Below are 21,114 nucleotides of genomic sequence, written 5' to 3'. Positions count from 1 at the left end.
CCTCTCCTGACCCGCCCGCTGCGCCCCTCAGCAGTGTACTTCGTCAATCTGCCTGTTCTGCTCCCCACTCTGTCTCTGGTGAAACCTCTCACCACCCCTGAGTCTCTGGCCTGTACCCCAGTTCTGTATGCACAATAAATAAATCTTTAAAAAAAAAAAAAGAATATACCTAATTCCTACAGTCATCCCACTCCCACCCCCAAGAATAAGAACCAGATTCCACAAGTATTATTTATTCAATCATTTGCATATCACGAAATGTATACTCATACTGTATCTAATTTTCAATAAACCCCAGACATTTAAGTCTTATTACTATTAAAACTGCTGCTAATGCCTTCTCTTGGCTTAGCAACATAGCTAAAATTTAGACACAAATTAGAGCTACCGTGAGGTGGCAAGATACCTAAAAAAGTTCTGGCTGAGGGACCAGTACTGACAAGACATAGACCCATGGACACACACAGACACTTTATTAGTCTTGTCTATTACAAGAGACAGTAACAATCTTTTTAACAGAAATCTCAGGTCATAGGAGAGGCCAAATAGATCCAAGAAAGAAAGATGAAAATTAAATATTTAAATTAATCAAAAGGCACTACACCACGACCTAAAACCTACTACCACAGTGGTGGTAGGCTAAGTAAGATTAAGCTACAGAGCAAGTCATCTCATGGAAATGTTAGAGATTACAGAGCAGAGCAGGAAGTGAGTTTGATTTCCAGAAGACTATGGGAACAATGGTCATTTGGGCCCAAGAGGACATTTGGCCAGGAAAAGGTCAAGATGGCTGAAAGTCAAGCCAAAGTGGAAAGGAACAGGTACTAAGGAGAATCCAAGTAACAGTTCCTAAGATGAGGGTGATGGATCAGGCTTTTTCCTCCCAAGAAATACTTGCAGCACATTGTGCTGCATCCACTCAGGCTCCTGCCTGAGAGCTGCTGAAGCTGAGGGCGGCCAGCTCCTACTTTCCAGGGGCGTGGCAACCAGGGCTCCTCAGTAATATAACATAGACCTCACAGAGCTTATCAAATATGGGGTGGGGAGAGGCATACAGGGTGGAGGTAAGGGACGAGGCTGGCTCTGTTGCCAGTAGGTCTGAACCAAGGAAACCCTGAAGCATTCACATGCAAAGTAGTCGAAGTTCCCAAATCAAATTCAAATACCCCTATATAACACCCTCCAAAGTCTGAAATCTTACAATAGCTGCTCTGTAAAGCTGCAAGACTCACAAAAACGAAGTAACCAGAACGAGACAATGCAGGTAGGAGATATCAGCAGTTAATCTCAACCTGTCTTCCCCTAAATCAGGAGAAACACTATTTATTAGACCTGATGTGGGACTTAGTCAACTACACTAGAGCAAGCTGGGTCTTCTTGCTCAAATTTTCACCAAATATCAAGGGAAAACAGGGACGGGGTTCAGTTTATTTTTAAAAAGCCTTGGTCAATTATTCTATTATAAAGGGACGTGGCTGAACAGGTAAGAAACCGATTCCCCATTGTGAGTTCTCCTGATGGCTTCTGCGAGGATCATGGAGATGTCAATCACCTAGGAAGGTGGGAAAAGCATCGGGTTAGTATCCTATAGGCAGAGACGACTGCGACCATTTGTAGATACCTAGGAGCTTAACGAAGGGTGCTGCACTGTGCCTTTTTCCCTCATGAAGTTACATCCAGCTTATCTTCGTAACCTTTTCAATCTCATCACTTGGGAAAGAGTTAAAATACTGATGGAGGAAAAGCCTAGCAAGACTCACCAAGTCTGGTGATAGGCTGGCATTTCAAAATTCTTAGAAATAAAAAAAAAAAATTTTTTTTTGGCTGAAAATAAAATCCCCTAAAATGACAGCCTTCCACATATAAAATTCACAAAGCTAATGGATTACTGCACACATTTTTAATGAAGCAAGGCCTTGCTCTTTCAGTGCAACAGCACTCAAACATTAATGTCTAATAATTACTTGAAGAACTCAAGTACTGGTCTGAGGCTCTCCAATCTTGTAGGTCTTCGATGGAGCAATGCAATCAAGCACCCTAGAAGTAATTCACTTTGGTTTCCAGAACACACTTTGAAAAACACTGACATTTTAAGGAATGTACCAGCAGCTCAAAAATTCCACATTGTGTCTGCAAAGGCCAAAAGGTAAGAGTGATGTACATACTTTAAAGCATGGGCCTGCTACCATGAGCGTCTGTCACAATCACTGGAAGAGCCTGGTAAAGGTAAAACCCTAGGTTCCATCCTCCAGAGACTGAGGTGAAACAATCTGAATTTTTAAACACACGATGTTTCCCCTTTTGGATGACAATGTGACAGACTAAACCCTTAAGAGCACAAACATGTTGACAGATTAAACCATTAAGAGCAGAAGAGGAAATTTTCGGACTTCAGGCACCTAATTCAACATTTCCCCACACTGTAAATTCTTAGTGGAATCTTATGTTACAAGAATGCCACCCTCACCTGTATTTTGGAGCAATGCTTCATCTTATCCTCCTGAGGTATGGTGTTGGTAACTACTACTGCTTCAAAGCATGCGTTGTTAATACGAGAAATGGCTGGGCCAGAAAAGATTCCATGAGTCAAGATAGCATAAACTCTTGTGGCTCCAGCTGAGAGAAGTCTAGGGGAAAAAGCAGAGTTGATCTAGATTAACCTTACTTGTCATGACAGAACCTGAATTACGTAAGGAGTGCATTAGTCAACTTCGGCTGCCATAATAAAATACCATAGACTGGGTGGCTTAATCAACAGGACTTTATTCCTCACAGCTATGGAGCCTGGGAAATCTAAGATCAAGGTGTCAACACGGTAGGTTTCATTTTAAGTCTTCTTTGGCCTTTTGATGGCCACCATCTTGCTGAGTGCTCACCAGGTGTGGGGAACCAGCATGAATGCTCTGGTACCTTCATCACAAGGCCCCCATCCACCAAAACTTAATTACCTCCCCACAACCCCAACTCCAAATACCATCACACTGGGAGTTATAGCTTCAAGTATGAATTTTAGGAAGGGACACAATTCAGTCCATTGCAAGGCAAGAGCAATGACTAATTACTTATCTGAATGGACTTGGATCAGTTGGACAGGACTATGGTGGATTGCTATGCTTCATGATATCTCCCTCTTCTTCCTGGACACACAGCTGGAATTCATATCTCAATTTCCCTTGCATAGCCTGCTGTGGCTATACAGTGAAGTCTGGCCATCGAAATTTGGGCAGATAAATTGTATACCACTTCTTGGCTGGTTGGGCTCATAAAAATGTTTTGAGTGATTCTCTAGGTTCTATTCCCTTTTTGGCTGGGCAAATGGAAATGTCTTCCAAGGTAATCTTGGAGGCCACATGTTTAAGGTGCAGCTCCTTTAGATGCAAACAAGACTACTGACATTGAAACATACCACGAATCGGAAAGAAACCTGATAGTGTTGTGTCATATTGACATTTCAGGTAGCTAAAATGGCAAATAATAATGAGTGTTACCTCACTGATATGATAACAAAAGGGTTTCTGTAAACACCAGGATCCAAGTCAGAAATCATTCAACATACAAATGACTTTAGCACCTAGTACGTGCCTATGCATGGAATATTAAAATACTAATGGGGAGAGGAGATGAGGGGAGGCCTGCATAGAGGGGATCAATTTGATGCCGGGTAATGACACTAGAAATTTAGTAATGGTGCTGTTCTATATATGCATATTGAAGTGTGCAGCGGTACTTCTGAAACCTATATAGTATTGTAAAAATAGTGACAACTTTATTACAGTTTAAGAAAACTAAAAAAAAAAAAAATGAGGAACAGTGCTGCCCATAGTGGCCTGAATTGTAAACAATGGGGAGCCACTTAAGGTTTTAAAAGTGGTAATAATGGTATCAAGTATTAGTTTTCCAAAGACTAGCAAATGAGAAGGCAATGCGAAAGATGGAGAGGGAAGAGGCTGGTTCTGGTAGCAAGGTTAACACAGGTGCTGTGGATTAGGGTAATGTGAGCGAAGATAGCAGTAGTGAACATGAACAGTCAAGAGGTAAGAGCCATGTTCTAGCTTAGGAACAATATAAATGAGAATGCATTACAGGCTGAATGGACTTTTATCTTGTTTATTAGAAAATCTAATAAGGGCCTCTCTGGCACCACGGGTTAAACTACAGCAGTATAAAGTTATCTGCAGCCACTGCAGCATGAGTTGACATGGCGAGGCAGACCTCTCCTGTCCCTCCTGCTGCTCCCCTCAGCAGTGTATTTCAGTCAGTCTGCCTGTTCTGCTCCCCACTCTATCTCTGGTGAATCCTCACTGCCCCCCAAAGCCAACCTGTACCCCAGTTCTTGCATGCTTAATAAATCTTTAAAAAAAATCTAGTAAAAGTAGTCTTCCAAGTGATAAGGAGATTTTGGAAATGCAGTGGCAATATTTGTCTGACACTGTGAGTGTAGTTAAGACCACTGAACTGTATACTTAAAAATAGCAAATTTTATTTTCTCTATAGTTGAGCACAAAGAAAAAAAAATTAAGGAAATCTGAGGTAAAAATAACACGTACTCATCAGCAGTGTGTATTTATGACATAAGCCTAAAATTTCCCAAACTAGTTTTCATCTCAATTCAGTTCCTACAAAACAATCAGCAGGTTTAAGGCACCAAGATCACAGGAGCTTTTTATATTTCGCCACTGGTCCCACTACCCAGCACTCACTTGTCAGCAGCATGGCAGATTGTGCCACAAGTGTCAGCCATGTCGTCCACCAGGATGGCCACCCGATCCTTCACGTCTCCCACCAGCACCATGCGGTCCACTTCATTGGCCTTCTTCCGTTCTTTGTGAATCAAGGCAAAGTCTACATTCAACCGGTCTGCAATGGAGGTCACTCTGCAAAAAAGGGTTTTCACTCTTAAAAACCGTTTGTATGGCTCCTAAAATAAAAGAAATGCAATCCAGAATGGGCATGTTTTCTGAGGGAGACGACTTCTTGACGCCACAACAGTTCCCAGGGCTGGAAGAGAGCAACGATAATTGACATCACAAGCTGGAATTTACACTGATGACTCCATATCCTGAGAGCAGCTCATGAATATACTAGTCAGACTCAGATTACAATTCACTGGGTTATAGCTGGGGCCAGATGTGTTCTCACTAGTCTCAGGAAGCAGTATAAAAAGCTAAGGCACATTCATTGAATGAATTGGCAGAGAGAAGACTTGGCTAGCTAATGCAAGGAGAGCAGATTGTCCTAACAGGATGTGTGGACATGATGAAGTGAGCCTGAACCTGGTGGGAGAGAAGCAGCATTCAGCTATTCAAATGCCTGCGCATCACTCCCCGTAGTGATCCACCAATGTCAATGTCAATGGAACCTGGACACTGACTTTGGGAGTTCCTTCTACGAATGTTAAGAAAGTTAAACCAACTAACCAAGCAAACAGGGCACCTGCCTGTTCACCCAAAGGATTTCCCAGCCAAAGTGGTATTACACTTATTGTACTTATTATTGTTCTTATTACAAAATACAAACAAATCTGGTGACCATTCCCGTATCATTCATTCAAACAGAAATTTACTCAGCACAAATAACAACATCACCCAAGAAGTGACATGTGCATTCATGTTCCACTGCCATGCTGTCATTCGTCAAGAGGCCTGTGCTCTGCCCTGTTCTTTAATGGCACACTGACCCAACCAGAGCATTATGTCCAGTCTCCTTTGCGATTATAATCACATATCTGAGTGATTTTTGCTAGATGGGGGAGCAGGTGGAGGGAAACTATGCCCATATACCAGAACTGCAACCTAGGCATCACTGTGCCAGGATCAAAACGAACCAGGCCCTGTGCTCTCCACTACATCATCCGTAAGTGATCTACTTGGAACGATTACTTATTTGAGGCAAATGCATCATCAAGTAGTTCAAGCATCCCAAACCATCACACTCACTGGGGCAACAACCCCAGTACCTGACAATGCATAAAGGGCTGAAAAGGTTACTCCCCATACCCTTGGGAGGAGAGCTATGTGCAACACATAATTACACACTCCAACAACCAGACCGAGACACACGTGAGGGCTGCTCATTTTGAAAATGCTCCATCACTACGAGAAAATCACTAGCAAACAAAAGAAACCATGGCGCAATAAGTCACTTACTGAAGGCAGTGTTTTCTGCACACAACTTAGACAAGAAAATCCACCTTGAGCCTTTCAAATGTGACTAGTTTCTGAGTCCCATGGCAAGAGGGGAAAATAATGTGCAACAAATACGACAACTGCCATCAGGAGTGTTGTTTAGGCCCTTTCTTTGGCATTACACGTGGTTACTAGTGATTACATGGGACTCAAAGCCACACACCTGGCCGGATGACAGAACTCAAGTTCTCAGCTTATCAGTTCTATTGAAGTTACTGAAATAAGAGGTTGTTGAGAAACAGTCTCAAGATTTGAACGGCTTTTAGAAAGCTCTGAACTAGCTTTTCCTAATCATCTGTTTTATAGCTCCTCATTCTATTTCCACAACAAGAAGAACATGTGTCATACTTTTGAATACATTACTAATGAGTGATCCACTAAGGAAACCAAGAGCTCTTGGTCTGCACCATGTGGGCTATAAATCACTGCAACTCAATCGCTGGCAATCAGTTTGTTTAAAACAGTAAGATCTTGGATTGAAAGCAAATGACAACATTTTCCTTCCTGTGTTAACATTTCAATCCCAGGATCAAAATGATTGTTTAACCAATAGCATTTTAAGAGATATGCAAAAACCTACTTGTCCACCAATATGGGGTTCAACAACAGATACCATTCATTAGAAAATCACATTTTCTACCCTTCTTGACAGCTTTACAGAATGCCAGGTTACAGTCACGCCCAGACACTATTTAGGGTTCTTTTCCTGCTGTCTTACCTTCCAGACAATGACACAGACCAGTAAAAGACCAAGTAAGACTATATCCATCTCATGTCCCTGCCACCAGCACTCTGATTCTGAAGTACTTAAAAAGAGTCACTTGAAAGGAAAATCATGTTCTAATACAACCCAGGGTTTTCCTAGGACCTTGGGAATAAAACAAAGTTCCACCACACCTCTTAGCTCCGCCAGCATCGGGTGAGACAATAGTACAGTTCCTCCACTCAGAGATGTTCTCCCATATCCACTTCAGGACAGCAGGCTCTGCATACAAGTTGTCCACTGGGATGTCGAAAAAGCCCTGGAGAAAGAAGCGGGGTCAATGGGCTTCACTGTCTTTCTCTTCCACGTATGACACAGAGAACAGTAACTTGCCTGAAGAATACCTTATTGTAGCATTCAAACTGATTAGAAGGCATGCTCAATGTGGTAGCTTATAAAACTGGCTTTCTCCAATCTGGGCTGTCCAGGAGGATCCAGCCAGGACCAATGAACCAGCCTCCAGCTAACCCTCAACCAAACACAGGCACACGCGAATGTCCCCTTAGGGTAGAAGGGCCAAGTTCAGCAAATCTGCCTAGCCAGTGTGTAGACTCTTGATTTCATAAATCCTTACTGCTTTATGCTGACCAAATGTTGGGCTGGTTTATGAGGAAGTTAAAGCCAAGCAGCAAAGCAGTTAGTCAATAGAGTATGTAAACTCAGTGGAAGGGATTTATAAGAGTCAGTTTTACAAGGCAGATCTGTGTTTAAATTAGTCATTACAGATTAGTTGTGTTTCTCAAACTGATTTGTTCCCTCTTCTATAAAGTGGGTATAATTCTTACTTGCCCTATGTACACTATTGGATTACTATAAGCCTCAAACGATGATCTGAAAGTCTCTTTAAAAGGTGCATTCCAATTCCTTTACTCTAGGTTTATGTTAGAAAGTATATACTAAGTCTTCACATAATGTCATTGATAGGTTCTTGGGAACTCAATTTATATGATGTATATGAGGATATATAATGAAAGCAAGTCCTCAAATAGCTTCATTCCTTCAATGGTGGCTTCGATTGCTTTTCTCTCATCAACATTATAAGGAAATGGTGCTGAATGAAATTACGTTCATTATTTCAGGAACTGCTTGCTGTGGGTTCCAATATCTGTGGCTCCAAATTAAGACCCTGAATATTAAAGAGAATTAATAATGATGACAGTAAAAGTTTCCATTTATTCAGTACCTGTGCCACACATTATACTGAGCCAGACATATACTGTGAATTTTAAATCTTATTTAATACAATAACAAAGCAGTGTCATGTTCAGAAGTTAAATTACAAAAGTGGAACGTTTCAGAGCTAGTATTCAATCAATCAATCACCAACACCTACGATATTCCTAGAGCAAGAGAATGTCTCCCTATCCAACTACCCCAAATGACTATGGCCATGAACTAAGCTTGAAGTGAGTATGTTTAAAACGTTGCCAATGTCAAGTTTCTTTGTGCTGTTTATGAGCAGTTGTTTTGCTCTTCTGCAGTGTTCAGCACTATCAGTCTTCTTTCTCCACCTTTTTAACTCCCAATATTTAGCTCTCAGAGATACCTGAATTTGAGAAGCATGCAGGTCCATGGTGATAATATGATCTGCACCTGCAACTGATAGCATGTTTGCAACAAGCTTTGCTGTGATGGGAGCCCGGCTCTAAAGAAAAGAAGGGAAAGGAAAAAAAAATACAATGAGAAACACCTACTACTATTTAAGGCACAGGACTACTGGGAAATTCAAAGAAAGGGACTTGGCCACTGACTCTGAGTAGATCACAGTTCAGCTCAAATTTTCAAACTCAGGATACATATTTCAAACTCAGGATACATATTTCAGAAGAAAATACCTACATACCTTTCATTTTCTTAATGTATATATCCAGTCTATGCATTCCCAAGTTTAGTTATGACCCAGGCAGACTTAAAAAAAAAACTTCTCAAACCTCTCTTAACATTTACTATGTCAAGTTTTATGGCCACATCACAGAATAAAAATTATAGTTTATCTGTAATGATCCCAGACCACTTACTCATGTGAAGGTCAACCTTCCAGCAACCTAAATCCCCCTTAAATAATGGATGACCACATCTGCAGCACAGTAAAATAGCAAAGCCCATGACCTCCACACTATATACCCAATTTCTATGCAGTGGGTGTAAAATTTGGGCACTGATTATAACAGCCCCACAAAGTTCTATGTATATGTTGTATCCTCCAACAGAACTAGATAAATAAGACAAGCACACATATGTGCGGATGTGAGATGCAGTCTCAACTAGAACCCCAAGAGGGTCCCAGAGAACTTAAATGGTTATAGTTTAAAAAATATTTACTCCATGGGAGTTGCTTAGTCTTACAGATAGAATTGAAAATTGGCAGTGAGCTAATTCCATGTCACTCATGTAAATTTGACTGTAGTAAACTCTGCAGATTATAAATGTGTTGAGCTACTTAAACCGATCACGTGCCTTAATGTTTTGAAGACGGGGTAAGACCTAAGAAAAGATGGTGATTTTAGTGGCTACAAACTTTTTACTGACTTTGGACAAGTGCTTCTGCGTCCCCTAATTAAAAACGTATAAATAAAATGAGGATTCTGCTCCTACCTTATCCTTCTTATCTTGCCGGGCATAAGGGAAACAAGGGATGACTGCAGTAACTTGGCGTGCGGAGGCGATCTTGCAGGCATTAATCATGATCAAAAGTTCCATTAGATTGTCGTTGATTTCACCACAACCACTCTGAACAATATAGACATCCTCTCCTCGTACACTCTCACCAATTTCCACACTATAGTAGGAAAGGAAGAACAGCAAAATAATGAGATTTTTAAGCATTATATTATATTTCCACAGGCAGTAGAAAAAGCATAGCTAATATACTGGTAAGAAGTATATTATGGATGGGTTACAGCTGCATGTGGACATTGCTCCCCTCTAACTTCAGGGGATGCCTTGGAAGAACCATCACTGCCTTAGTTTACTCCAGTAGACTCTACCTGTATTACCTATTTTTACATGTGGCATGACATGAAAAAGATTAGTGAAAATAATTATATGACACTGGACCATAATTTCAGTAAGTGGCCACTAGTACATGACATGGGGACACAAATTTGATACACTACCAGTGACTGCTACAATCGATAGATAACAAAAGTAAAAAGATCAGGTAAGAAGCAGTCACTACTGTCCCATAATAATGCCTTCTACAGAAGACAGTACACCCCATTTACCATGGCAGTTGTTCCACAAAATACTAAATACTCATATGCCTGTCTCTCCACTTGGTGGTCCAAGACTAAATGGAGAGCCAAATAGCTACAATCCTTGCCCTCGTTCTATGCTAACCACTCTGGTCCAATCAGTAGATCTTGCTTTAAAAAATGCCATAGGAAGTTACTCTAAATATAGACTAGGGGTTTTTTTTTGCCATAAAGTAAAAGTTTTAATACCCATACTTGGTTCCTTACCAAGAATAACTCATGATTTACAAAAAAACCACCTCAGCTGAAACCTCAAAGCAACATCACTTTCCAAATTAATCCTCTACATGAGGTGCAGGTATTCTGGGATGTGCTTGTGTGTCTAGTGTAGACAAGTGATCAAATGATTGATAACCCTTACTAATGAAGAGATAAATATTCAATAGGTTATTCCATTGCCAGAAAGAGTGAATACTGAAATAAGTATTATTTAGTATGTTTTCCTTTCCAATCCAAGGAAGGATCACACTTCTAAAGAGGAATGGCATGAGGCTGGTGGTAGCTAGCACATGAGCATTTGATGGCAGCTGTGGTGAGAAAACGTAATCTGAACCTGCACTGTGTTGTAATTCCAAAAAAAAAAAAAAAAGATGGGGAAATAAGAATTTGTTCATTTAGTATAAACAAGCAAAAAAAAAAAAAAAAAAAAAGCAGATGGCAAAACCCAAACTAGAAACCAATCAAAATAGGGAAGCTGGCACTGACATCCTTGGTAGTCAGAAGAAACAAAACATTGGTTTGGAGTATCTAAAGATATATCTCCAGGCACTAAATTCAAGTTTTACACTAGACATCCTTATCTTTAGTTTATTGTGGGACACTAAATTTAAGTATTTTATATTTGTAGAGGGTCCTTGAGAGCATTATTTGCTCAAATCAAAAACCTAAAGTTCCTAGATCGAGAATAGCAGCATTGTTCAAAACAGCCAAGACATGGAACCAACCTAAATGTCCATCAACAGATGACTGGATAAAAACTGTGGAATCTATACACAATGGAATACTACTCAGCCATCAAAAAGACAATAGAATGCTTTGGGGGGCAAGATAGATGGATCTTAAGGTAATTTTACTAAGCTAAATATATCAGAAAATGAAAGACAGTTAACAGATGGTCTTGCACATTTGTGGAATATAAGTACTGAAAGAGAACAAACTGAGAAGGCCAGGATAACTTTAGACTCTGTGACTAATATACTGATTGCCAAAGTGAATGAGGGGGTGGGAGGAGGGGAGAGGGAAGAAAAGGCTCTGTTCTGGAGTCTTGGGAAAGAGCAGGTGAGGCAAGCACACATGTGCAATTATACTCCCCACATTATATAGTTATGTACACTAGTGGCAAATCAATAAAAGTTAAATAAAAAAGAAACTACAAAGTGGGCAAAATAAGTATAAAATAAGGTACAGAAGAAAGTAACCATAATAGAAGTTATCAATGAAAACTGAAAACAGAAAGTGGAGAAAACCAATGAAATAAAATCAGATTCTTGGAGGTAGGGGGAATAGAATAAAAAACTGATAAACCTCTAGGAAGACCGACCAAAACCAGAAGAGTCAACCTAACATTTAATTGAATTTTGCACAAATCTCCCCAGAAAACAAGATGAGGATGGTATAGTTTCCAACTAATTTTATGAAGAAAATAGTATCCAGATACTAAAGCCAGACAAAGGCAATATATTCAATAAAGAGAAGTATAGAGGTGGGGGAGGTTAACAGTGGCTGTGATTACAATTAGGCAATAGGAAACATTGTTGTGGTGATAAATCTGGTTTTGGCTTGACTATATCAAAGGTAACATTGAACAATATTGGTTGTTCACTGTACTGTACTTTTTTCAAGACTAGATTGGAAAAACACCCTTTGGGTGATGGGTACATAGGATCTCTCTATTACTATCCTTCCTGTAACTGCATCCAAATCTACAGCTATCTCAAACTTCCATTTCAACAAAAAATGTATTATTTTACCTAGTGTATTCCTGAGTCAGCCATTATTGCAGACCTCAGTGAAAGCTGAGGTCACAAAGGTATAATACCAAAGGCACTTCTGTACTAGGTCAATAGAACCAACTCCAGTTGTATATGCAAAAAAAAAAAAAAATGTAATACTGTGAGGCAATCTGAGAACTCTGGCTTCAAGTCAATTTGAGAACTAGCTCATCTCAAAATACATCCTCCCTTGCTTACCATACATCAGTCACACTGGCTTCCTCTACATTCCTCGAATACGCTCTCCCCACTTCACAGCCTTCACACTTCTTCCTACTACCTGGAATGCTCTTTCTGTAACGAACTCACTCACTTCTCAGATCTCCAATGCAAGTATCTCCCCTGACCATTTTATAAAAATTACTTCCCTGAGGGCCCTCCCTGGTGGCACAGCAGGTTAAAGCACAGCACTGAGAAGCTAAAGCCACTTCTGCATGAGTTCTATTCCCGCCTGCCCCAGAGATGACCACATGGCGTGGCAGACCTCTCCTGACAGGCCCGCTGCTCCCCTCAGCAGTGTACTTCGTCGTTCTGCCTGTTGTGCTCCCCGCTCTGTCTCTGGTGAAGCCTCTCACCGCCCCTGAGCCTCTGGCCTGTACCCTAACTCTGTATGCACAAATAAATAAATCTTTAAAAAAAAATTACTTCCCTGAAAGCCCATAACAAAGTAACTTAAACATTCATCGATCGTACTAACTGGACCGTATTTGCATACTGATTTAAGCTAATAGTAAAAAAAAAAAAACTTTCTTATGAGATAGGATGCAAGTTGCCTGAACTTACTTCAGACAGAATGTGAACTTGCTACAGTCTGCTTATTTTTTAAATTCAGAGAACAGACTTTCATCACCTTCTACAAAATAACTCACTTCTTTGCTATAAGGCAAGTGGATCCAATAAGTTTCTTTAAAAATTTGCTCATATCTTTTCACAGATACTCAGCTGACACTTTAATTTTAGGGAGACCTACAATCCATCAGGATGAGATAGCTACAAAGAATTTTATGGCAGGATCCTCCAAGTGGTACTAAGTAATATACAAATAATGCAGCAATTTTATGAGCAACCCTCCCCCCCACACACACACACCATGCAGCTGAACTGATGTCTATTAATCACTAAGATCAGCCTAAAAAACAACTGAATGTGTTGGCAATATCTACTAGGCTAATTGAAGACATTCTTTAAATTTAGGAGGGAGTCAGGGTGAACTTTCTAGAGGGACAACTTCCACATTTCTAGAAGTATAGATTCTAGAATGGTTCAATATGGAGTCATTGGCCTCATGTGGCTATTGAACACTTGAAATGTGACGGTGAGACTCAGGAACTGAATTGAGATGTGCTATACACACACCTTATTGTGAAGAGAGTATAAATAAAAGATGGAGCTCAATTTTATACTGATTACATGCTAGTATTATATATTTTGGATACACTGGGGCACATATTAAAATAAAAAGAAACACAAATGGACAGAACTAAATAATACCTTCCAGAGGTTAGCGTGCTCTTCGAGTCACGCACAGTGGGAGGCCCATTAAAGGGGTGGTGGTAGTTTTGGGGGACATCTCAGTTCTCCTTTGTTACTACTGCAGGCCTTTTGAGCAGTTCCATGCTAAGAGAGTCTCTCTATGCTTTATGGCACACAGCTCTGGGATCCTGCCCAAGTACTTCAAATACCTGAGAAATTTCAAAATTCAAGAATATTTTAATCGAGCCCACAGTCATCCCCCTGGCCTTACCTCCTGTGACTACGATCTCCATTTTTGCTAGGGGAAAACTAAAGTCAGGCATGTTTACTATGTTTACTTCCAATAAAAAGTCAACCATGTCCGGGCCCTCCCTGGTGGCGCAGCGGGTTAAAGCACAGCACTGAGAAGCTAAAGCCACTTCCGCATGAGTTCGATTCCTGCCTGCCCCGGAGGTGACCACATGGTGTGGCAGACCTCTCCTGACCCACCCGCTGCTCCCCTCAGCAGTGTGCTTCGTCGATCTGCCTGTTCTGCTCCCCACTCTGTCTCTGGTGAATCTTCTCACCCTCCGCATCTCTGGCCTGTACCCCAGTTCTGTACAAATAAATAAATAAATATTAAAAAAAAAAAAAAAAGTCAACCATGTCCTCTACATCTGGTACTTGGAAGCTCTTGTTTCAAACAAGAACACAGAATACCACCTGTGTTCTTAGACATTCAGTCATTACTCAGGTTGGGTGATTAGATGTTACAGACCAGTTTGACAAACGAATCCAAGACAGTATAAGGTATGGGCTAATTACCTGTCCTATGGCTTTCTTATTGTCAAGCAAAACCAGAAAATAACATACTTAGACCACAGGGGCTTATCTCGATAAACGCCTCAAATCTCTCAGAGTCAATAAAAAAATACCTGTATAATTGCTTACATTGTTCACTGTTACTCAATATCATTATTTTAGGATCCCACCCATAAAATTCTTAGAATTGTGTCCCTGGCAGTCTCTAAAGGGTTTTTATGAAAATAACTTCTACATAATCCATCGCATATGCCTTTATCCCTTTGGCTGCCAGGAAGCCAGGGGATACACTTATAGTAACACTAAACCTCAGTAATCACTTCATTACTAAATTCTTGGCACAAATTACTATAGTCCTTTGTACCAAAGGTTTCTGATTTATCTTCTTCACAAGCCGTTTGTACCTATCATTATCGCAGAACACATTCCAAATCCTTTCTTAAAGGCAGGTGAAGTATTCATTATAAAATTATCACGTCAACTTAATCATCAGAACATTTGCTAAATATAGCTTTAGTAGAGATGATTCCTTAGAAAAACAAGTTCTAACATCAGGTTAGAAAAGGTTTGAAAAATAATTTTTAGAAATGACCAGCCCAGCCCTCCCCGGTGGCACAACGGGTTAGGACGCGGCACTGCAAGCTCTCCACAGCCGCATGCGATCCCTGTCCTGGGGGTGACCCACATGGCGCAGCAGACCTCCCTGACCCGCCCGCAGCTCCCCTCAGCAGTGTACTTTGTCAGTCGGCCTGTTCTGCTCCCCAATGTCTCTGCTGAATCCTCACACCACCCCTGCACCTCTCGTCTGTATCCCAGTTCTGTATGCATAAATAAATAAATAAATAAATTTTTAAAAATGACCAGCCCACCATCCAACACAATCACTAGCACCAATTTGCTATTAGATCATTTGATGATAATCAACCAATAGCTGATTTCCAGCCATTTCCCAAAGTCATGCTTAGGGAAAAAAATCTTACCCTTGGGCATAGAAGGATGTTTTGAAATGGCATGAAAACTTGAAAAGGGTCTTCTTTAATCACCTTTAAAATTTGTTGCAATGCTTTTTTTACTATATATAATTCTAATTTCAATAACAAAGACAAACCTTTCCCTCAAGTAGTATTAAAGGTAAAGAATTTCATTCATGAATCATAAACCCCTGAACTATACTCATTTTAGAGGCTAGTCAATAAACAGTTCAATGAATACTTAAAAATATTTTTTTAGTATTATTCTTATGGTTTCCTCTAACTCTGTGAGATAAATTAGGCAGTGATTGATGGCAGAAAAATTGTGCCTAAAAACCAGTTTGCTCAAAATATAATCTATCAGGTGGAAAGACCTGGGTCAGCAACTTAAAAGAGCAACAGCCCTTGTCCCCTGCCTCTAATGGAGGGATCTGCAAAGTACTTTGAGTCAGCCACTCTCCTAGATGTTTTCAAGAGGCCAGATGCCTGGTTATATGACCAACCAATAAGAAAACCAGCTTCTATCCCTTAATCATCAGACCTTATCTGCACCAGACTGGCAATGAATGCTAATAAGCACAAAAATGAAATAAAGTAAAATCTAATAAGCAGGTAGTATTCTTAAGAAAGCCTTAAGAATTAACACAGAGATTTTGGCATGCGCAAAGCACAAGGGATTAACTAACCAAAGATTATAGTTCTTGGGACAATCCCAGGCAACCAAAGTTAGTAGTCCAGTGAGATTAACTAAATAAACCAAAGTCATGTGTTAATGTTCAAGATTACGGAGTTTAAAAAAAAATCAGTAAATTCAAGAGCTTTAAAAGTCAGATGAAATATATCAGCAACATTTTAAAAGAATAATTCCCAAATTAGAGCAAATTACTTAATCTCTTGATTTTAGTTCCCTCATCTGTAGAATGGGGATTGAGTAACTCCTCATATCATCGGTGAGGGTATTATGTGTATAAAGTGTCTAGCATAGTATATAGCACAAATTAAGCATTCACTGTACATCAATTACTAGTATTTTATTTCTGCTGATGAGATCAGAAATTCAACTTTATTGGAGCACAATTTGGCACTAAGTATCAAAAGCCTGAGAAACAGTGTACATCTGTTTAATCAAGTAATTTCTCCTTCCTAGGGAATGATCCTCAGGAAATCAGAAATGTTCATAAGGCTTTATAAAAAGCCAAAAGACTTTATATTAGTTCAAAATTAATCAAAAATTGGAAATAGCTAATAATTACGATTTGTTAATAATCACAGGTCTTTAAGGGAGGCCAAAGAAATCATTTAAAACGATGGTAAAGGCCCTCCCTGGTGGTGCAGTGGGTTAAGCGCAGCACTGCAAGCAAGCTGCAGCTGCTTCAGTGCAAGTTCGATCCCAGCCCTGGGGGTGACCACATGGCGCAGCAGACCTCTCCTGACCTGCCCGCTGTTCCCCTCAGCAGTGTATGTGGCTGATCTGCCTGTTCTGCTCCCCACTCTGTCTCTGGTGAAGCCTCTCACCACCCCCCTGCACCTCTGGCCTGTACCTCAGTTCTGTATGCATAAATAAATATATCTTTAAAAATAAATAAAATGATGATAAAACCCTAAGACAAAGGCTATATACCTACTTAAAATCATATAGACTAAATATTAAGGGGAGTAACTAGTCAAAATGTTACTATGTGATCCAAGCTGCAAACCATGTTTCTTGTATTTTTGAGGAAGTATGTAAACACACACATACATTTACAGACAAGCATCTGGAAGGTCACAAATCAACATGTGAACAGTTTTATCTTGGTGGTGGCATTAATGAGATAGGTCTTTTCCCCCCTTATCCTCTTCTGTATTTTCCACATTTTCTGCAATGACCTTACCACTTCTCTTAGCAAAATTTATTCTGTATTTATTGTATTTGACAATATTCTAAGAATTCTAATCCTATTTCATTTAATCCTTAAGCTGCATGGGTAGATACTTGTTTACAGAGATGAGATTACTGAAGGGAGAAAAGGCTAAAGATCTAAATCCAGTTTTTTTTTTTTAATTTCAGAGCCTGCAGTTTTTAACCTTTCCTATATTTTTGTATGATACACCACATACATGTATGTGTGTGACAGAAAAGAATGGTCCTCATTTCAGAAAAGCCACTCTGTTGAAGAGAGCATCAACCCCTAAGATTCCACCTAAATGTAGCAAGAACAAAACTGTTTCATTTGAAGATGGGCTCTCTCATTCCCCAGCTTATGATCCAGGATACTCACTGTGCTGCTGGGTCTTTTAGATCCCAAGAATTCACCTCTGGCAGCAGTTAGCATTTGTTCAGTCCCCAAAAAACTAAACGTTGGAGGGGGGAGTTGAGGGGTGGGGAGAAGCGCCATAGGCATCATATGTGATTTTATTCAATGAAGATTCCAAAACATTTAAGGGGTCAAAAAACTAAAGATTAAGCCACAAATAATGAAACCTACTCAGTACTAATAACCCACACTGGGCTTACCCTTAGCCAATGTTTCCAAGCATGTGACTGTTCAGTTGTTTCAGAATGAAATCTGAGCTTTTTATCTCAGAAGGACATTGTGATTGTTGATGAAGTCAGAAAAAACAATCAGTAGAAAATTGCCTTGTCGTCCCCAGCCCCTTCCCAATATAGCCTGATTCTAGGGTGTTGAATTATGCAGAGGGAAAGGTTCAATAAGAAAAAAAAAATCAAATGACTTTTTTTAATGGAATCTACTTATAGAGTAAAAAATTTTAGGATGGAAGGTCTCACAAGGACAAACACCCGGTGAGGGTAGGGAGGATTAAGTAAATCTTAACTAAACTAGCTATGGGAAGTTCCAGGATTCTAAGGTGGGGTCAGAAAAGATTATCAGTCAAGATAGGGGCAGAGAAGATCAACCATTTTAGAAGACAAACCCAATTTGGCCTTCAGGAGACAATTTCTACAATAATTCTATCAAAGAACACCCCTTGCCCAGTCAAAATGCAGCTCTTGCCTTTGAAGGCTGCCTGTCTGCATCTATGCAATCGACTTTTGCTGTGTAGTGATGAATATCTTCTGAATTCTTTCTCAGAGCCCACATATGAAACCTCATCATCTGAGTCCCAAAAGAAGCACCAGAAAATGATTTGATAACCTCTATTGTCAGGGTGGCTGGGTGTCTTTAAATGAAAATCCATCTTGTCCCCTAGCTATATTGTCACTTGCAAAGCCTGGTCCTCTTTTGTCTTCTTTATTATTGCCCATGAAGCATAATGTTGTGGTCTCAGCTAAAGAAAGCTTGCCTAGACGCTTTTGACTTAAGTATTGCCTGGTTACAGATGACATCCATGTTTGCACGATCATTTGCATCACAGCCACTAGCACGATAATCAAGCATCCAGAAGGAGGCTGTCTAGTAGAGAGCAACACTTGTCAGCTGTCTAAAAAAGAACAAGGGGGTTACACTTCAGGGAAGAAAAAAGGTCACAAAAGCATTTAAGAAAAAATATCTAAACTGATCTTAGCCAATTTAACTGATCAGTGGGTTTGATGTAAACTTTCCCCTTGACAGAGATCTGTAATATTGTGATCACTGCTCTAATTTGATCAACGGGGCGCAACCACAAAACTACAAAGCACACCTGTCCGAAGCAGAAGATTCTTCTTTTAGATGGAAGAGGTACAGAGGGGATCAGAAAACCAAGTTATCTCTAAAATGGCCCCACGGTGCTTGGGGGTAATGGGGGAAGGGAGCAAGTTTAACTGGCAATGAGATGAAAAAAACTGAGTTGCAATGCACTGTGGGATCCTGATCTTACATTACCTCTTCTCAGTTACCTTAATATTCGACGATAAGATTGTTTCTTAACACCCCCCAAAAGCACTAAGAGAAGTGAACAGGCTTTGAACAAACTGCTAATAAAAATTAAATATGCTTGTATATGATCTCTACCAGCAGCTGCATTGGGGAAGGTGGATTCCACAATTAAGGTTCCCTAAACGTTTTGGATGGCTCATGCAGCGATGCTTCCAGTCGGGTTACGGTGTTAATGGATCATTTTGTCCAACCAACAAAATAGAACTTAACTGGCTCCGATTCTAATGAAAAGCCAATGCTTCTCCATCTGAGGGCGTCCTCGGTAATAATTTTGGCGCCCTCAGTTTGTCATGTCAGTTTCCTTCAACACCAAACCCGACTGACATTTCGAATCGAAAAGCTGCTTCCGAGACTCTAGAAGAACCACCAAGAGGGCTCAGTGTGCAGTAGGTTCTCCCATGCGAGCTGGTCCAAGAGCTGAAGCAAACCCAATTTTGGCCCGGGTGGCTCAAGAGGGAAGCGACAAAGCCACGTGTCCCCATGGCCAAGGCTAAGCGTCTCTCCCTTCCCGTCGCTACAGGCAGCCACCATCCCTGCGCTGGTTCCTCTAGCCCTGGCCTTCAGACCAAGCGGTTTTGTCTCATGCTCCATCTTGACTCCACCCCACCGCACGGTGAGAATAAACGTGACTCTCCCGCGAGAGGTAAAATAACGGAAACCGCTCTTGGGGCACCCTTGCCACAGAGCAAATCGGTCCCTGCCCCCCCCACCCCGGCCCCTCGGAACTCACGTGGCAGCACCATCCCCCTACCCTCCGCCGCTCAAGCGCCACCTCCAGTACCCAGGCAGGTGCAGCGGCTCGCGGTCCCACCTTCGCCCTTACCAGGTCTCCTGATTGCTGAATTTCTTAGTCACCACCTTGCCTAGCTCCAGGCCCAGGCGTTCGGCAATTTTTTGGGACAAGTCCTGGTGGGAGCTGCCACTGAAGATTTTGATGTTCGGCATCTTGGTCCACTGCCTTGGCCTCTCGGCAATCGCGGCTGCTGTGGAGACCAGGACCGAAGTCGCCCCAGAGACTCGGTACAAAATGCTTAAGCGTTGCTACTCCGCCATCTTACATTCCCGCCCGGCGCGCGGCTCTTAATTGCCCAGCTCCGGGGAGGCGGGGTCCAGAGGGCCGTCCACACCCACCCGCTCCGATTAGCGGAGCCGCAGGGAGGGGCGGGTCGTCGCTGGAACTCCGCCTGCCCTGCCGCCCGCGCAGCCCGCGGTGGGGAAGTCGCCCCGCCCCGTAGCTAAGCTGTCGGGCGAGCGGCGCACGGAGCCGGGAGACTAACGGCGCTCGCCAGAGATGCGGGGATACTCGTGACGCGTGCAGCCAGCTCTTTCATGCCCCTCCACCCCCCGCTCAACACCAGAAAGTGACATTGGTTCGGTTGCAATTTGTTTTAGGCAAATCTGTTTATCAGGATGGCAAACCACAGCGCATCAGGCTAAAAGAGATTTCGGAACATGAGTTTGGCATGTTTCTGAACGTGGTTTTTTAACATGTTTTTGTGAGAATGAAGCATTTTTACATCGGACGCCCAGAGCACGGCTGCATCTGAAAGGCTTGGTTGCTCTTTGAAATTGTGCTTTGTTGTTTTGCCTGGAAGACAAGTCCCAAAGGGGAAGTGACGGAGGCCATGCCACCTGAATTATCCAGAGACTCCTCAAGAGAAAACTATTTTGTTTCTAAAGCTGTGGCCAAGTACGTTCAAACAGTGCAGGTGTGAGGATTTTCCAAAATATCTGACTAATCTTAGAAAAGAGTGCAAATCCAGTACACGTGCACAATATTGGCCTAGCGAGCCCCGAAAGAATAAGAAATCCTGGT

At 41.3% G+C, this 21,114-nt stretch overlaps 1 protein-coding gene across 1 annotated transcript; it reads right to left on the bottom strand.

Moving 5' to 3' along the window:
* Positions 1 to 456: 456 nt before the first annotated feature.
* PRPS1 (phosphoribosyl pyrophosphate synthetase 1) lies at positions 457 to 20,443 on the bottom strand. Its single transcript, XM_004685683.2, has 7 exons — positions 20,122 to 20,443; positions 9,544 to 9,727; positions 8,495 to 8,593; positions 7,083 to 7,207; positions 4,701 to 4,874; positions 2,468 to 2,627; positions 457 to 1,552 (listed from the first exon to the last, which is right to left on the bottom strand). The coding sequence occupies exons 1-7, from the start codon at positions 20,241 to 20,243 to the stop codon at positions 1,460 to 1,462; spliced, it is 957 nt and encodes a 318-aa protein (XP_004685740.1). The 5' UTR covers positions 20,244 to 20,443; the 3' UTR covers positions 457 to 1,459.
* Between the last annotated feature and the right edge of the window lie 671 nt (positions 20,444 to 21,114).

This window comes from Condylura cristata, unplaced genomic scaffold (genome assembly GCF_000260355.1).
Source record: "Condylura cristata isolate star-nosed mole 26May11 unplaced genomic scaffold, ConCri1.0 scaffold00019, whole genome shotgun sequence".
NCBI lineage: Eukaryota > Metazoa > Chordata > Mammalia > Eulipotyphla > Talpidae > Condylura > Condylura cristata.
This window is presented reverse-complemented; position numbering and strand designations above follow the sequence as displayed.